Source organism: Astatotilapia calliptera, chromosome 9, assembly GCF_964374335.1.
Source record: "Astatotilapia calliptera chromosome 9, fAstCal68.1, whole genome shotgun sequence".
Lineage (NCBI taxonomy): Eukaryota > Metazoa > Chordata > Actinopteri > Cichliformes > Cichlidae > Astatotilapia > Astatotilapia calliptera.
Window position 1 is genome coordinate 16,322,688 of NC_137430.1, and position 17,300 is coordinate 16,339,987.

The following is a 17,300-nucleotide window of genomic DNA, read 5'->3' on the forward strand; positions in this document are numbered from 1 at the left end:
AACTAGATCGCTGCACAAGTGTGTCTGCTTGCTGCTTTGATATCTTTCACATTGGCAGCTCCGATATGAACAGCTGCTTTGATCCCATTCGAATCAGACAACATCACCCGGGTTCCTTTGCTGCTGCTCTAAACACACAGCCTGAAAGGCACACAGAGACAGAAAAGGAGGGGGATTCCTATTGTTTTCCAATTGCATTAGTTGCTATGGATCAGCGGTCATTCCATGTTCAGAGGAGCTATCTCCTGAAAGATGTTCTGTGGCTTTTTTGCCAACAGATTAATAAAAAAAATAGATCTGTCCATATTTAGATTTGATACGGCATTGCTTGTGTTTTGGGAACATACTAAAAGAAAGTGAAAGTATAAATCTATAACTCTTCCAGTAGAACATCCAGAGCAAAGAATCCCTGAAACCAGTTTGTTTTTTAGAAAACTGACAGAGAACTTGTACTTGATTTTAATATATGACAATACAACAAGGAGGTGAAACGCATGCCCTCTGGTACAGAACATAAGAATCGCACTTCTTAATACAGAGACTCTGAAATTATGGTAAATGCTTAAATGGGAATCCTATCCCTCCATTTTCTTGGTGACGTTAGTAGATAAAATGATTAACAATAAAGAAGGTGGAAAACTTCACATGGCTGTTTCAAAACTGACAATGCAGGCAGGGAGGTATCCAGCACCAATCCACCAGCCCCAGAAACAGCAGGAGGTACAGACTTGATAACATCATGTGATTTTTCAACAAATGAGATCAAACAGCACTCCTCGCTCAGGTGGGAAATCATGACTAAACAAGGTGAACGGAGTGCTCTAAGCGCCGCAGTGATGCACAGACAAAGCCTCATTTAAAGCGCTGAAAAATGGAAGAGGAGGTGCAATGAGACAGGAGGCCTGGAGCAATGTACAGCTATTGATATGCAGCAGAGAGCGCAATAAGGATGTGTACATACACACCACTTGAAGTCCTTCGGAACGGCAACAGCACAGGGAAAGTGGGGTAGTGAAATTAGCATATTCGTCTAATTGTTATTCATTTACACTGGCTCCATTTCCCAGTGCATTAAGTCCACATGTCAGATGTGTGCATTATATTTCTCAGCATGCCCGAGCATATGCTGCAAGGACAACTGACGGATATCAGGCAGCCCTCTGAAGTCTTGTCAAAGAAAACGCGAGCAGCAATAAAGTCACATAATCAGAAACACTGTTTTAAAATGAACCTGGTTAATTAAATAAAACCTTCTACATGTTTATGGTAATTTATGCTGTGTTGCACAGACGCTTCCTCTCTTTGGAGGAAGCACAGGGTGAATTAATAATGACTCACTTACACACAAGTTTTTCAGTACACCATCACAATGAGCCAACACACGCAAAAGCGTGACATCATCAAAGTGGAATGCAGCCATCATTACTACACCTGTGCTTTCCCTTAAGTGGAAAATATAGCAATAGCTTTGATCAGCTATTAAAAACTTAACTGATACTTTTATGTGTTTTGGTGAACTGCTACTCCATCAGTTATGTATTTATACTTTATGTTGATACATAAAATATTTACTGCATTTATGTGTAACTATGAAAACCTTTAAGAGTTTATGTTCCTAATTTTATTTGAACACACTCCTCTTTACTTCAAAACTCGTCCGTCCATCCATCCTCTTGTGCTTAACTAATTCAGGCTAATTGGGAGCTGAAGCCAATCTCAGGGGTCACAGTGAGAGAGGAAGGGTACACCCTGGACATGTTGCCAGTCTATTAAAGTCATTCAAAGACTTGTTTCTAATTTTCATGACATATTATACTTTGATTAAACACCTCATGACTCACTCAGCTGAACCACATCTGGCAAACTCGGGTGTTTGGAACAAGGTCAGCTCATGTCAAATATAATTTGAATCACAGATCTGGTAGACTGTAAATAGATATTTAGCGGAGTCAGCTTGTCTTTTATTATCAGCCAAAAATATTTGGCTTTATTTACAAAAAAAAAAAAAAGGTCGCAGTAAATGTAACTGCAGCATGTAGTGCAGGGGAGTAGTGACCTACATACACTCAAAGTATTAGCCTGTTTTTTATAGCTTAGTGCCATTTCAAGCACATTTTGTTTTTCAGAATGATTCAATTAGTTCGATCACTTTTCTGCCGATCTTCTACGTTATATTACTGAAAAAACAAACAATGCCCCACTTAATATTAGAGTGGGCTGTATATGGCGCATGATGTACTCTGAGTTTGACATCCCTGCTTATCTATCAGTGACGTACCCTCTAGAAACTAGAGTCCTGTTCAGTGTGTTTCACCAACCTGTCTGAAACCAATAACCATGCTCATGTCCATGTTCACACTCAATTAAACTCTCTTTTAGTCAACAGGTGCACCAAAACTGTATTTCAGAGATTTTGTGCTGTTCAGTCATTTCTAGAGGGAAACTGAAGCTTTACTTTTAAAGTAATTGTTAGTTCAATTAAGCCATGATTAATGGATCAGTGTATTTATTTAATCAGTCAAAGGATTTATGTTACAGTTCTTGCTCCTTGCAGATCCTTCTCAGTAGTCATTTTGCAGGATATATGCTTCTTAAATCCTTGTGAAATCTAACCCAACATTGACAGAATGTATAAAAATACTGGAAAATTGGGTTAAAAAAACCTAACTTTCATTAAAGGGACTCTTGGGTTCAAACCAAGGAATGTGCAATGAGTATGAAAATCCCGCAGCAATAATAACTTCTGTTACACTGCAGAGGGTTCACTGTGACAGGAGATCAGACAGGATGATCTGCCTGAGGGAAGGATGAGGGTGCAGAAGAGGAAGAGAAAAAGTGAGAGGTGAAGTTAGGATGAGAAAAAAAACTATTACTATTCATGCAATATTTTTCATTTCATGCCAAATTCTTGAAGATTTACAGGAAAAGGAATAAATTGTGATCTCAGTGTGTTGTGAAAGCCACTAAACCTAATTCATAACCAAAAACCAGAGATTGATTCCACTGATCTGCCAATCATTGAGTTCACATCTTCCCCTGCCAGTCCATCAGGATATCAGACATGAATGGCTGTACTGTGGGGTATCTCCCCTGCTGAAGATGTTATTGATAGATCACATCTGCAAAAGCAGTCATTGTGAAACAGAGTGAGTCAGTGAGGGAGGAGAGGGCTCAAAGGGAGAATGTGCATATTAAAATTTCTATTTGAGTAAGACAATGTGCAGTAGTTACTGAGCTACAAGGTCTTTACTTTGTAAATGTTAGTAGATGGATTAAAAGTGCTGACCTCAAATGACACGAGTAAAACACACAGATTCTCCAGCAGCACTGCACTAATAGCCACAAATATGTGAAGTCTGTTTAAACCATACTGGAGGATACAGTTTGCTTGATTTACCAAATCAATAATAAACTAAAAATGACTCATTTTCTTTTTTTTAGTGGAAGGGAATATTAGCTATAATAATTTTGCAGCTAATGTAAGAGGAGGGTCTAGATGCTAAGCTGCTATGGAGTTGGGGGTCCATGATGGAACAAAAGGGAGCCAACATCTAAAGAACAGCTTTGAGTGTTAAAGAAATGAGACATAAGAGAGTTCAAGTTACACTGAAGACTAAAGGTGATCATAGCAATTATTTCATTAGAATTGTAGAAACTCTGCTTCTGCCGTATACACGGTATTTCCACGCATTTTTGCACACGTTTTAATTAATGGACCCATTTGCCATTTTCCTAACAAAATGTAAAGAAATCAAGACTTTTGTGCAGTATCGTACCGCACCCCAACCAGACACTGTCAGGACTAAAGATTTACTCAAATGTAGAGGTTGAGTGGAAAAAATTTCCAATAAAGGTTTCCAATCGAACACACAAAAGATAGACTCGACTATAAAGCAGCATTAGTAGGTACTTTTCTGTCTCCATTTCCACTAACCCACAATGAAAAGATGAGTTTTATAGCTTGTGTTATAAACCACTAGCCAACTTACTGCACAAACTGCTTTATTTATTTATTTCCAATCACCTCGGTTCTGCAGGCTTGCTGTGTGAGCACTGAAAGCTGTAAATCACTGGCTTCACATGGAGCGTTACAACATGGCAGCCAGTTTCCCCGGTCGAGAAATTACAGGATTTTACCTGCTGGTACACATCAGATCACAGGCACTGCGGATTGTGCTGCTTCAGTGTAGCTCGCTCCACAACTGGACCTGGAGAGGTGCTCAGTTCAGAGGTGTAACTGATTCAGTCTCACCCACCTACACACACACACACACACACACACATACGGAGGAGGCCTGGGATGTGGAGCCTGACTAGTGACATCAGAGAGACATTAATAACTCAGAGCCATAGCTGCAAAATAACACACTGGTAATAGCACAACTGACAGGAATTAGCACACCCGCAAGAGGGAACGTCCAAGGTTCTTTTTGTGCATGTGTGCGCTCGCATGTTTACCTGAATAATAGTGATTTATTGCTTTCAACAAGACCTCATCCCCTACAGAGAAAAGGCTTTTATGCTACACAAGGAGCCACACGATAAGAAGCACTGCAATACAAGCATTCACACTCACATGAACACACACACACACACACACACACATAAATCCTTACTGGACAGACACACAGAGAGTGCTTCAAGGCTTACCAAACTCTATAGTAATTAGTTTGAGAGTAACACACACAAATTGCATTAGTAAAATTCAAGCAAGTACACTTCAATTAACGTGAGAAATATACCTGAATAAAACTTAAGTGGAACTGAAATGAAAAGGCAAGGAGTTTCTTTGAACCTAAGGCTACATCTAAGCTAAACCATTTTCCTTGCAAAACTCTGCTTTAATAAAAACTATATCAGTTTACAGCACATTTATAATTCCCATTTATATTAACTGTAAATACAGCTATATCATTTAGGTAGAGTGGGTATGATCCTAGACTCAGGAGATGGACCTGTAGCTTGCATAAAATTGACTTACTGGGGCAATTCGGCTACTTTTGGGCAAGATGGCCTGCTGAATGGTTGTTCTTCACGGAGTCTGCGATAAAACTCGACATTCAATTTTCCTGCGAGAACACTCGGATCGCTTGAAAAAAAGAAAAAGAGAGGCGATCAAACCGTCTAGACTGAAAGTTAGGGAAGATAAAAAGAAAACTCAGACAACGAGAAGGAGAAATTATTCGGTTTTAATAAACGTTTAAACTTTATTAGTCGATATCTAGAGAAGCGAGACCCAAAGGTTTTAGCTTAATCTGTAAGGATTAAGTAAACAGTTACTGAATTGTTGCTGCAAAGCAAACACACTCACATTGGAGCATTTCCCATTGGCAGACAAAGTCACAACAAATGAGAAACAAGTATCCACAAAAGGATGAAGAAATAGGAAAAGGCATGAGAGTCTGCTACTACTGTTCCAGTTTCATATGGGCGACTGACATCACCCATCTAAAAGTTTCGGCACATCCAGGCTCAAGCACAATCCCGGTGTTTTCAAACCACAACTGGGTCAGCAGAGATTCTTAAAAGTCCCAGTTTTAGATTAGTGTGCATGCTAAAACTAAAACATATTAATGTGGATGTACACTGGGTGCCGTAAGTGCGTTTGTGTGTGCATCTTGTGAGAGGCCGTGCGCGTGCCTACTGTCCCGGGTGACTCTATGAAATGCAAATTACAGGCAGGAGTTATGATCGACTGGTGGCTACTGTGTCAGCTGCGCTGGACACGAGACAAGGCTGTGAAGGAGGGAGAGAGGAGGAGGAGGAGAAGGAAGCAGAGAGGGTGATTAGTGGCTCTCTCTCCTGTGCCTGCAGCTCAGAGAGATGCAGGGTTTGTGAGCTGGTTCAGTTGCACTCTTGTTTCTGATAAAAAAGCTTCCCGGAAGTATGGGAATGTTCAGAGTCCCAGTTTAGTGTCAATTTTGGATGCTGATTTTAATAAACCTGAGCAAGTTTACATGGAATTATATTTCCCAGCAGTGCAAAATATGATTACACCCACATTAATTTGCATTACGGTTAACTGTGTTGTGTGATAAACATTCCAACCTAGAAACTGATAGTGCTGCACTGTGATGAATGAAAGAGGGGGTCGGGACTTTCATTGTTCACCCACTGAGGCTTGCAACTTTCTATTTAGGCTCTTTATTGGAAAACAGCAAGGAACCTGTCCTGCAATGCACGGTGCACCCAGCTGCTAGAAACCTGGCAGAAACATGGAGTAAACAAGCAGCAAGAAACAAAGCAAGACAGACATGCAAATGTCTTATTAAAAATGAGACACATTTCATCTGCAGCCTGGCGCTGTAGGGCACACCCTCCCCGTCTAAGACTATAGTCTTGCTCACCCACACTGATAAAAATACCCCCGCAAGGAGGACAGAAAAAGATCACACTGTGACTTGCTTCCTCTGCTAGCCGCAGGTGCTTGTCTGGCAGCAGCGTGAGAGTTCACTGAATTTTTGCACCGGTGTCTTAGTAAACACACACGCTATTGTTTTGGGATGATTTGGAGACGCTAACATAAATATTCATGAGCAAAAAATGTGAATGCAGTAAAAAAAAGAAAGAAAATTAAATCTCATGCTTACATTTTGTATTTGTGTGGAGGTGTTGATAAGGGGGAAGATTAATGGGTTTGGAGACAGGCAGGTGAAAAGTCAGAGAAACTGCACAGTCAACATAAAAGCTGCATATTTGAATTCATGCACTCTAATAAAACTGTAAAAGAAAAAAATATACAGCTGTACAAAACAACCTGTTTGTCTGGCTCTGTCAGACTAGAGTAAAAACAAGACAACAATCTTCTTGTAACCCTGAAAAACCGGTGGCTGCCTGGTAACTTGACTGAATTTTTCCATTGCAAGTGGTTGTGGTGGCCAACTAGTTGCCCAGAAGCTACCTTTGAGCAACCACTTGTGATCACAAAGTGCTTGCACCTATCTTGAAACAACTGTTTCAGCTCAGACCGACTGCAGTCACTCTCAGATTGGCGAAGGTTTCTAAATAATTGCTGTCTAATTTATAAATGCAAACAGATGTGTGGTGGATTTTTGTTTGATATGTATAACTATGTAACTATATACACTATATATCTATGTGCACTGAACATATATATTTTAACTTTCATGTAGAGTCTTAAGCACAAGACATTTTGCTTCACCGAGGTTTATTAAGGTGGTGCAGTAACAGGGCAGTTAATGCTGCTGAGAGTTCTGCTGCATAACTCACTCTCCAGCTAACTAACCTTCCCTAATACACACTCAACGATAAAATATCATACGATATAATCACACACACACACACACACACACACACACACACACACACACACACACACACACACACACTTTGAACTACACTGAAGTGTTTTAAGAACCTATGTAGTTATAAGATTATATATTAATAATTAGGATTAATGTGTGACCTTTGACCATGTTGTGACCTATTGTCAGAGGGCAAAGCAAAGGGTTAACCTAAGGGTGTCCCTTTGGCCAGGGCACTCAGCTAGAGCCCTGCCCGTACCCTGGCCTGTACCTGACCTCTGCAGCTGTGTTTGGGCGCGTGGGAAAGTTACTCAGCAGCAGGGGGCGGGGATACTGGTCCCAGTATATTAGAGGACCAGAGGACACCCCCAGCACTTTTTCCCCTCTGCTGTTACTCTCTGTCCGTCTCTGTGTTGCTCTGCTGTCTGTGCTTAAGGCTGTACACCCGGGGTTTTGCTTTGCTTGCTTTCTGCTATGTAATTTTCTTGCTAAATGTCTGTATGTATTTTTCCTGCTGTTCGTATGATTCAGTGTATTAAACTCTGTTCCAAGAATTCTACTCTTTTCCAGAGCATCTTTTTGAGTGTCTTGATTTTAATTGGATCTAAAGAGGTTGGATCTCCACATCGTGGGTGGGAGAAGGTTATCAAGATGGCTTCAAAATTTGCGACCACAGATGCCCAACACGTTGCAATCAATCTGAACCAGTCTACGTGAGTGAGAATAAATTTTTTGTGATGTCTCTTTCCTGCAAGGGACTCGAAACAGCTGGTTGCCAATTGGTTGTTTTCTGATTACTTTCCTATAAGGTTGAGCATCAGTTTGCAATTAAATTGCCATCCTGCAGCAGCTGTATCACTATTTGTGGAGGAATTTCAATTTCAAATCTATGCAGTTATGAGTTAATCTATGTGAATTTCTGTGTATGCTGAAGGTGACAGATTCGCGATTTTCACCAGTCTGGAACAGTTAATTACACTATTATTACAAACCGATTGCATGTCATTGCCAACTTGACCAGATTGCAACACAAACTGAAAGGAGACCGTTCCATCTTACTGCAGTTTTATCGAGACCAAAAGTCTCTTTGAAGACTGACTGCAAGTGGTTGGAGACCCCCGTCTTTGAAACAACCATGTCAAAGGCAACAAGATTACAGCTTCTGTAATTTTGGTCATGCTGCCTCTCCAACTACTGCTTCCCCTAGTGTGTCTGTAGCATTAATGAGCTACGGTGTAGAGGGGCTGTTTAAGAAAATCAATTAAACAGTTACAAGATTGATTTGCCTTAAAAGCTGAAATGATTTCAATATGGGGCTTTGTGGTGAGAACAGCACGGCAGCGTGTCAGCACAAGGAGATTTAGGCAATCAATAAATAGTCTACAATACACAATGGAAGAATGGGCAGGTGGAATCAAATGGCAGAAACAGACTAGAGAATTTGTCAAATGTCACGATTTTAAAAGGATCTAAACATGCTACTGATGCAGTTAGATTTCTATACAAATGCATTTTTATGCCATGAACAAAGTATTCACACGACGAGACCAGAGGCAGTAGCATCACATTCCTTTGGGTGAATCATCTGATCAGCACCCCTTCATCTCCTTTTAAATGAACCTATTGCTATGAGACTGACAACCTCTGTCAATCACAAATCTGAATCATTCAGATGTGGTGTGAACCATCAATATGGTTCTCGTTAGACATGAAAACAAACAGAAGGACCTCCCGGATTCACAAACAGCTTCTAGGACTGAACAGGGAGTGCTATTTGTAGCAGTGAGTGGATGTAACATATATGTGGATGTGTGAGGTTGCATGTTACCAGTAGCGACTACATGCTCTTTACGATGTACGATGCACAGCTAACGTCACATCGTAACTGCAGCAGCGCACATGGAAATGTCTGTTCAAGAGGACTCTGAGGTATATGTGCAGGGATCTGTTTGCGCTTGTTCTTGCTAATCTATAAGTTGCACAGTAAAATGATGTGCATCCATGCGTGATCTGATTAAAACATTAAAATTAATGGCAAAAAAACCAATTAATGTAAGTTTCAGCATGGCTTTCTGCTTCTCTGTGAATTCCTCATGCATGTGCTTGTGTGTAAGCCTCGCCTGTTTGCATGAGTGTTTGCGTACATGTACTGTACAGCGTAGCAGATGCCATAATCTCCTCAAAGTCTTTAGGATGAGATTACGAAAACAGTACAAACATTTTGTCTGTTCGGTTTTTTTGTTTTGTTTTTTTGCAATTTCTGTGCAGACCAGCCCTCTGTGCATACACTGCCTGACAACTCTATATAGAGATGCACAGAGGAGCCCCTATAGTTTAAATGCAGGGAGTTGCAGTAGCTCTAATGTAAATGTGGAAAAGATGGATGAAAAGAGAATACTAAACTAAAAGCAAGAGAAGGCTGGGGGTAGCAGAGTAGCAAGTATTTTTTCCAAAGGCAGAGACAAAGAGAAAGCAACAAAGCGATTTGTGAGACACAGCAAAAGGAGAATTTACTTGCATTTCCACTCTTGAATAACTGGGACAGGTCATTTCCTCTTCTGTCATTCCTTTTTCATCCTTCTGCCCTCCCTTCTTCTTCCTCTCTCTTGACCTTACTTACTCCCTCTCTGCCCCTTTAACATTCTCACCAGTGCTTGGGTGTAGAGCCGAAAGGAGAAAAAAAAAATTACTTTTCAGTTCCCGCTAAAATGTTTTGACTTCTCCGATAAAAACCACTGGTGTGTGGCAAGTGTGATTATACTATGTGTGAGCGGTTGTGTGTGTTTGAAGACCATGGGCCGAGGATGCCGTTAATTTAACCAGGCTGCAAAATGGTCATGCCTGTCCCATCCGTCAGATGCGTTTGGTGCGTGTGTGTATACATATATATATATGTGTATGTGTGTGAGTGTGTGTGTATATGCGTGTTTCACAAGGCTAGAAAGGTGTTATTACAAAGCTGCCGAATCACTGAGTCTTCTCTACAGATACCATCTGCCATCGACACGCAACCATTTCTGTGGTTGCCCTGAAACATTTATGCAACCCATTACAACATCTATGTCAACCAGTCCTGCTCACACTTAATTAACAAACATATAACCGATGCACGTCCTCATGTCTGCTTGCATGCGAGCATAAGTCTGCCTGGATATACATGCATACATTCTAATAGGCATCCATGTGTGAGTGGGTGACTTTAGCCTTTGAGTGCGTCCATGTGTGCAATGATTACAAATCTGCTTTCCGTAGTTGGATCACACTTGTGGGCAGCGTGGCCACGCCACTGTGAATGTTGATGGACAGCCGGTGAATGCGAGTGAGAGCATTTGGCGGTTTGTTTCCTTTGCGAACAGATTTTGCATTTAACCAGAAATGGTTCAAAAAGAGACAAAACCCATGAAGTTTTTTCAACTCGTGAGTTTGACTAACACTGTATTTCATTCGATGTTTTCTCTAATGAAAATAGTGTTGATGAGGAGGTAAGTTGCATCGAACCGGTGCATTTCTTGCAATCGTAACTAATAGCTATTTCTGAAAATCAAATTCCAGCCTTCTCTTCCCAGTGAAAGCTGTTCCAAACGACATGACTCCACCCAGAGAGAGTAATTCATGCTAAAACCAGATTTAAGCTTGTTTAATGCGCTAATGAAAAGTGCTGTATTTATATGTAGCTGATAGACGGCAATGCTGTGACATCAGGTCCATCTGTGACTCAGTCTAAAGCTGTAATGAGAACATTACAGAGCCCCCAGCAGAGGTACACACACACACACACACACACACACACACACACACACACGCGCGCGCATTCAAAAGGAAGACAGACAGAAAGAAGAAGAAGATGAGGGGGAGAGATGATTGATGCAAATCTTGTCACCTCCTTTGACTACCATCACCTCTTTCCCTCCTTCTCCTCCTCTTCTTCGCTGCCTCTCCTGCTCCCACTCCTCCTTCTCCCTCCTGTCTCACACACCAGGACCGAGGGCAGCGGATCTAACTCAATACACCATGCAGCAAAAATCAATGACAGACAGAAAGAGACAGAGCTAGGCGACTGAGGGGATGAAATAAGGCGAGGGGCGGCGTAATTTTTTTTTTTCGGCGGCTTTGTTGCGCTTTTAAATCCTGTCCACTCCTATTACCCTAACCCTAAACACACACACACACACACACACACACACACACACACACTCAGAAAATGCTAAATGCAGCACATATACACATGCCTGCTGTTTTTTCTGGAGTGTTGCTAATATTACAACAAAAAAATTACACCTTTGAAGACATCACCTCATACAAAAGAAGCTTTTACAAGCTGATACTTAGAGCCTAAACACACACATATATATCATATCCCAAACCCCACTGAATCCACCACAAATGGACTCACACTTTGGCGTTGTATTTTCAACAACCTGCTCAGACACAGAGAGTTTAATATTCATCTAATGGCAAGTCGGGACACACGAATAACTCCCAAGGCTTTGGACAAAACTGCATGCATAAACAGCCCAAAACAGACACAGACACATACATATGCACACACAGCAGTCATTTGCAAATGCAATTGGCTCCGGCACGTTCCCCTGCATCACACGCTCCTGATTGTTTTGGTTTTTTTGTCCTTCAAATCACAAACATGCATTGATTCCTTTAAAACCCTGACTTTTTTGTTTGGGAGAAAAGCAGAAAGAAATCATTTATTTTACTGTAGAAATTGGGTCTTTTTATGTAAATGTGAAATCTGCTGGAGAAAAATGGACACGTGCCAATTTTCATCACCACTGCCTTGTTGTATCTCTATTACCAACAGTTCATATCAACAATCGTAACATTTATTTTATAACTTTTCTCCACCTTTTCATTAACTGCCCTGCACTTTTCCCCTTCATCACCATATTAAACATGCAGAAAAATGCAAATGGAAACAGGGATGTTTCAGTAAGAAAGGATTGGACAGTATGATGTTTAAAAAAGCAGCAAAACAAAAATCAGAAAAAGACTCAAAACACACCCATCCTTAAGGCACTGTCACCATCAAAGTCCACCTTTCCCTCTCGTTCATTCACTTTTCCCCATCTGTCTCCTTCAGAGTCAGTATTCCTACAGCCCTCTTCCTCACTTAATTTTCTTTTCTTCTTTCATAAATTCCCTCCCGTTTACCCCCCCATCAATTTTCCTCTTCCTTCAGTCTCCTCCAGCCAGCCAATTCATAGCTTCTCTCATATCTCTCACCCTCATTCATTCCACTGACCTAATCTCCCCTGCCTCTGCCTCTGCCCAGGGTGTGTATGTGAACGTGTCTGCGTGGAAACACTAACCTGCCCTTCTGGCACGCTGAGCAGAGCCACGCTTTGTCCCTCTTGCTGTAGGTGCAGCAGGTCTTGCAGACGTTGTACTGGCAGTCCGGGCACTGGCGCTTGGGGTTGAGCAGGAAGGTGAAGGGCGCGCAGCAGCGGATGCAGCAGTGCTCGTTGAAGCGGTGCTGCTTGGAGAGGATGGAGCATCTGCTGCCTTCCTCCGCCAGCTCCTGCTTCATCTCGCTGAAACCGGGAGAGCGAGAGGGAGAGAAAGCGAAAGAGAGAGAAAGAGAGAGAGAGAGATAGGATGAGGGGAGGGAGGGAGAGAGAGAGAGAGAGGGGGGATGTGAGCGCCTGGTTGAGAGGTAGGACGTGAAAACGGCGGAGGACGCCGCGATGCAGAGTGAATGAAAAAACTGTGGCAAATGAAAAATTGGGCGGTGGGGGGTGAACAAGGGAAGGGCAGAAGGGGTCAAGGGTTTGGTGAAAACACTCTGCTGCTCCATGTTTCTGCCTCAAACGCCTTCTCTTTCCCTTACGCCGATTTTGTGGAATTAACGTGATGGCTGACATTTCAATTTGCGAGGACCTGTCATGCCTTTTTTTTTTGCACTTCAGTCGGAACTCCGCTGAGGACAGCATGTCATGCGCATCCAAAGCATCAGATGAAACTGAATTGTAGTTTGTTAATCAAGATATTATGAGGTTTGGAATAATTACAATAAACTGGCTTAAATCGCAGTTAAGTTGAAGGTCAATACACACAAATCAGCCTGACTGGGAAAAAAGGAGCATAAATAGAAAGCCTCTGATGAGTTACTCAAACTAAGGTTTAAAATCACATAAGTGATGAACAAAGACTCACTGATCACATCAGAGAACTGTTTCCACTGATCAGCAATTAGGAATTAGGCTAAAAAGTTGAACAAAACCAACTGAAAAAAAACAAACAATAATCCACAGTCTCAGCTGACTCTGACAATCCTACAGCTTCCAAAAATTAAGTGAGACTAAATTTATATCCTTCACCTGTAGCTGGGTATTAAGCTTATGAGAGAGACAGTATAATACGGACTGTTAATCAGTGTTTTAACCAGCAAAGCATCTTTCCTATCCGAAGCCTCAAGTGTTCACATTAACTATGCACATGGGTTTACCTCTGCAGGATTTGTGCTTACTGGGCAAAATGCAAAATCAGCAGAGGCTACAATAAATTATGTAATGGTTCGCATTTGTATCATAAACACATCCTCATCATCATCATCATCATCATTCGATGTTGCACTTGTGTCAGCTATATTTAAAATGACCCTCAGTGAGAAGGAGAGCTCGAGTAAGAACACATTTATCCATGTTTACATCATCAGCCATCACTTGTCATTAGGCACGAGCGGCAGCTGAGATGCAGAGATCGAGATGTTGCTGCTGGCGAGGTGTGAAAGTGAGTTCAGCTTGAATGGGCAGCGGGTAAATTATTTAAAGCCTCTACCCTACCCTCAACCAGGTCACGGCCTACTGAGCTTACGCTGATCTCACAGATGCACACATGTGCATGGCAGATGGGGCTTATATGTGCATACCACAGGCGTTAGAAGTATTCTTTACACCACAGAGTCAATCCTAACCAAACCACTAAGTCATACATGAAAAATTAAGTAGGGAGCAAAAAGTGTGGTGAATGCAGCATATTGCAAATTTCCTGTGTGTATTTTGTGTACATGTTGTGTCGAACCAGCGGGGACCCTGCACTCTCCTGCTTCCCTAAGTTATTAACGCTGCTCCTCGAGCAGATCTCCTCTGCCGCCTCGCTGATTGCTTTTCCTATGCATCATTAGACGTAGCATAATAACAAGACGAACCAACCATTTCATATACAGCACCATGTGAGAAAGAGGTAGGTTTGGGGTGACGAGCGTGGGCGTTGCATATGGACACGGACGTAAACAATTATATACAAAAAACGTATTCAAAAGAAGGCTTTCATAGTTTTGCAGCTGGCAAATATTGGTTGCACTCAAATTAAATGATAAATGAAAATATTCAAAACACATTTATGTGCGCAAAGAAAAGCAAGGGAAATATATGCTGAGAACATTAATATCTCAATAAGCTAAAGAGGCAATTGCCTGGAAATCATTTCCCTCAATCCTGATTATGATCAGGATCCATTTTGCCTTTCTGCTTTCGTGTTATGGGTTTAATGAGCAGCCCAGTTAGACTGCAGCTAGCTATAGCCATTTAATTAAATGATCGGGCAAATGTACACATATCCAAAGACAAAGAGTGCTCATCATGCCTGCTATCGCTTCACATTACCTCATTTCCCTGTTAATGAGACATGAAAACCTGTGCTCAGTGCAGAGTAATCGGTGTAGATACATGTGGGTCATCCAGGTATTAGCAAGGCACAATTGGTCTCAGTGAGAAATAACACAAGGCGCTCTCTATTCACAAAGCAGTGTTTTGAGTTACTGATTTTTAACAGGTGTTTGGCATACAGCTTATAATATAATAATAATGTGCTGGAAATATTATAGCATTACATTTTAAAGAATGCTCCAAAATTCCTGCTAACGGTTGATAGCTCAGGCATGCTAGAGTAAAAAAATAGAACTGCAAGCTCCTTGTGAAAGAAAAGAGGAACATCTGCCATTGCCTTGTGCTTGCATTTAATTACCAGCTCATTTTTGATCACAGGGTGGTTGGCAACCCGTCTCCAAACAGTCATGGTCCACCTCAGAGGATCACTCTCAGACAGACTGGCGAAAGTTTGCAAATAACCGCCATCTACTATATAAACACATGACACAACATGTTGCAGTCAGTCTTAGTCAGTCTGCAGCACTGAGAGCAACTTGTCTGAAACGAGTCTCTTTCAAATAGGACACTCTGGCTGCAGACTGGTTTATTAGTATTTGTTATTCGGTATATATGCCTATATAAAAGATTATCCTATATAAAGGATTTCTGTTTCAGATCTTTGGGTTTCTGACTGAACTCTGAATGTATGGAGTTAATGTGAAGGACGATGATAACAAATTTGCAATTTTCACAGGTTTATCATAATTAATTGCCATATTATCACAAACAGATTGCATATAATGGTCAACTGGACCCCATTCAGTCAAACTCATAGCAAACTGACCTCATCTTAACAGTGTTTCAATGCACCAACGTCGCGTGGAAGCTGACTACTGACTACGACTGAACGGAGACCTGATCCCAGTCTTCAAAGGAACCATTTCAAAGGCAACAAGGTCGCAGGTTCATTGCACAGTAATTTTGCTTGTTTTGAATCACTGTTTTTCCTACTGTACTAAGTTTACTAAGCTACAACACAAATATTTTGTTTAAATTTCTGCTTCATCTTTTTGGTCCAATGTCGTTGTCTTCTTCCAGTTGCTCCCTTTAAAAAAAACAACACACAAATGTGCGAAATAGTTAATAACTGGACTTTGTGGTAACACTGACATTTTCTTTTAACCCAACTCAGAGTACATTGCTTTTATACATCTTCTCTTGCGCTATGCAAAGAGATTTATCTCCTATATCGCAGTCTGAGACATTCTTGTTGATCTTTAATTGATTCACACAGAGATCTTTGGTTTAATAAGAGTGTTGTGCTTACAAAAAGCTCCATAAATAATTCAATAATGAGGGTGAACTGTTTAAAATTCACTCTTTTATCTTTAAAGGAGGATAAAATACTACATTTTTATTTATTAAATAAGGTCAGTCACTCATTAAAATTAATCGTATTTTGTCAATCAATATGTGTATTGCACTACTATAACAGAATGGGCTGAGAATGTTTGGGAAATGACAGTAACCATTAAATGAATTTAAAAACAATATTTATATAGTTACAGAGCCAAACTGTTGATTAACCGTCACATTTATCAATTTTACTTCATCTCGGCTCAGTTTATTTTAGAATAGAATAGAATAGAATAGAATTCAACTTTATTGTCATTGCACATGCACAGGTACAGGGCAACGAAATGCAGTTTGCATCCATCCAGAAGTGCTTAGTGATATAGATATATTACAATATATATTAGCAATAATATAGATATGTAAGTATATTACAGAAATGGGTCTATTATGTTATAATGTACACGGTATGAAGTATGTTGTGAATATTCTATATCTATAAGTATGTACAGGCTGTAGTGAGTACAAGCTATGTACAGGATATGAACAGGATATAAATATGAAAAACTATACAGAATATGAAATAAATAACTTTACAGAAATCTGAGATATACAGCTATACAGAAATGGGAACTATGCAAGTTGTAAACAGTTGTAGGGTTAAAAATTATCGTATGTACAGAATGATTGTTTACACAGGGCTATACAGTAGTGCAGTTAAGGTAAGTGAGGGTGTGGATAATTTCTACAGAGGCTATATAAAGTGCTAGTGGTTGTGAGTGGTGGTTCACTCCATGTTATTATTGTGTGTTTGAGGGTACAGTTGTCCATTGTGTGTGTGTGTGTATGTTCAGTCCATGAGTTAACGTGGGTCAGATGTCAGGAGGCAGAGTTCAGGAGTCTGACAGCTGTGGGGAAGAAGCTGTTCCGGTACCTGGTGGTCTTAGTCCGGAGGCTCCTGTAGCGCCTCCCAGAGGGCAGGAGGGTGAAGAGTCCATGTGATGGGTGACTGGGGTCTCTGATGATTTTCCCAGCCCTTTTCAGACACCGCTTCCTGTAGATGTCTTTTATGGCAGGA

The 17,300-nt window shown here is 40.9% G+C and overlaps 1 protein-coding gene across 3 annotated transcripts in view; it reads right to left on the minus strand.

The window, feature by feature from the left end:
* Positions 1–17,300, minus strand: part of myripb (myosin VIIA and Rab interacting protein b) — a 131,590-nt gene that overhangs the window by 46,097 nt on the left and 68,193 nt on the right. For all 3 annotated transcript variants that reach the window (XM_026179407.2, XM_080306460.1, XM_080306459.1), the window contains exon 3: positions 12,590–12,811. In XM_026179407.2, coding sequence (XP_026035192.1) covers positions 12,590–12,811 — 222 coding nt within the window. The remainder of the gene's footprint in view (positions 1–12,589; positions 12,812–17,300) is intronic.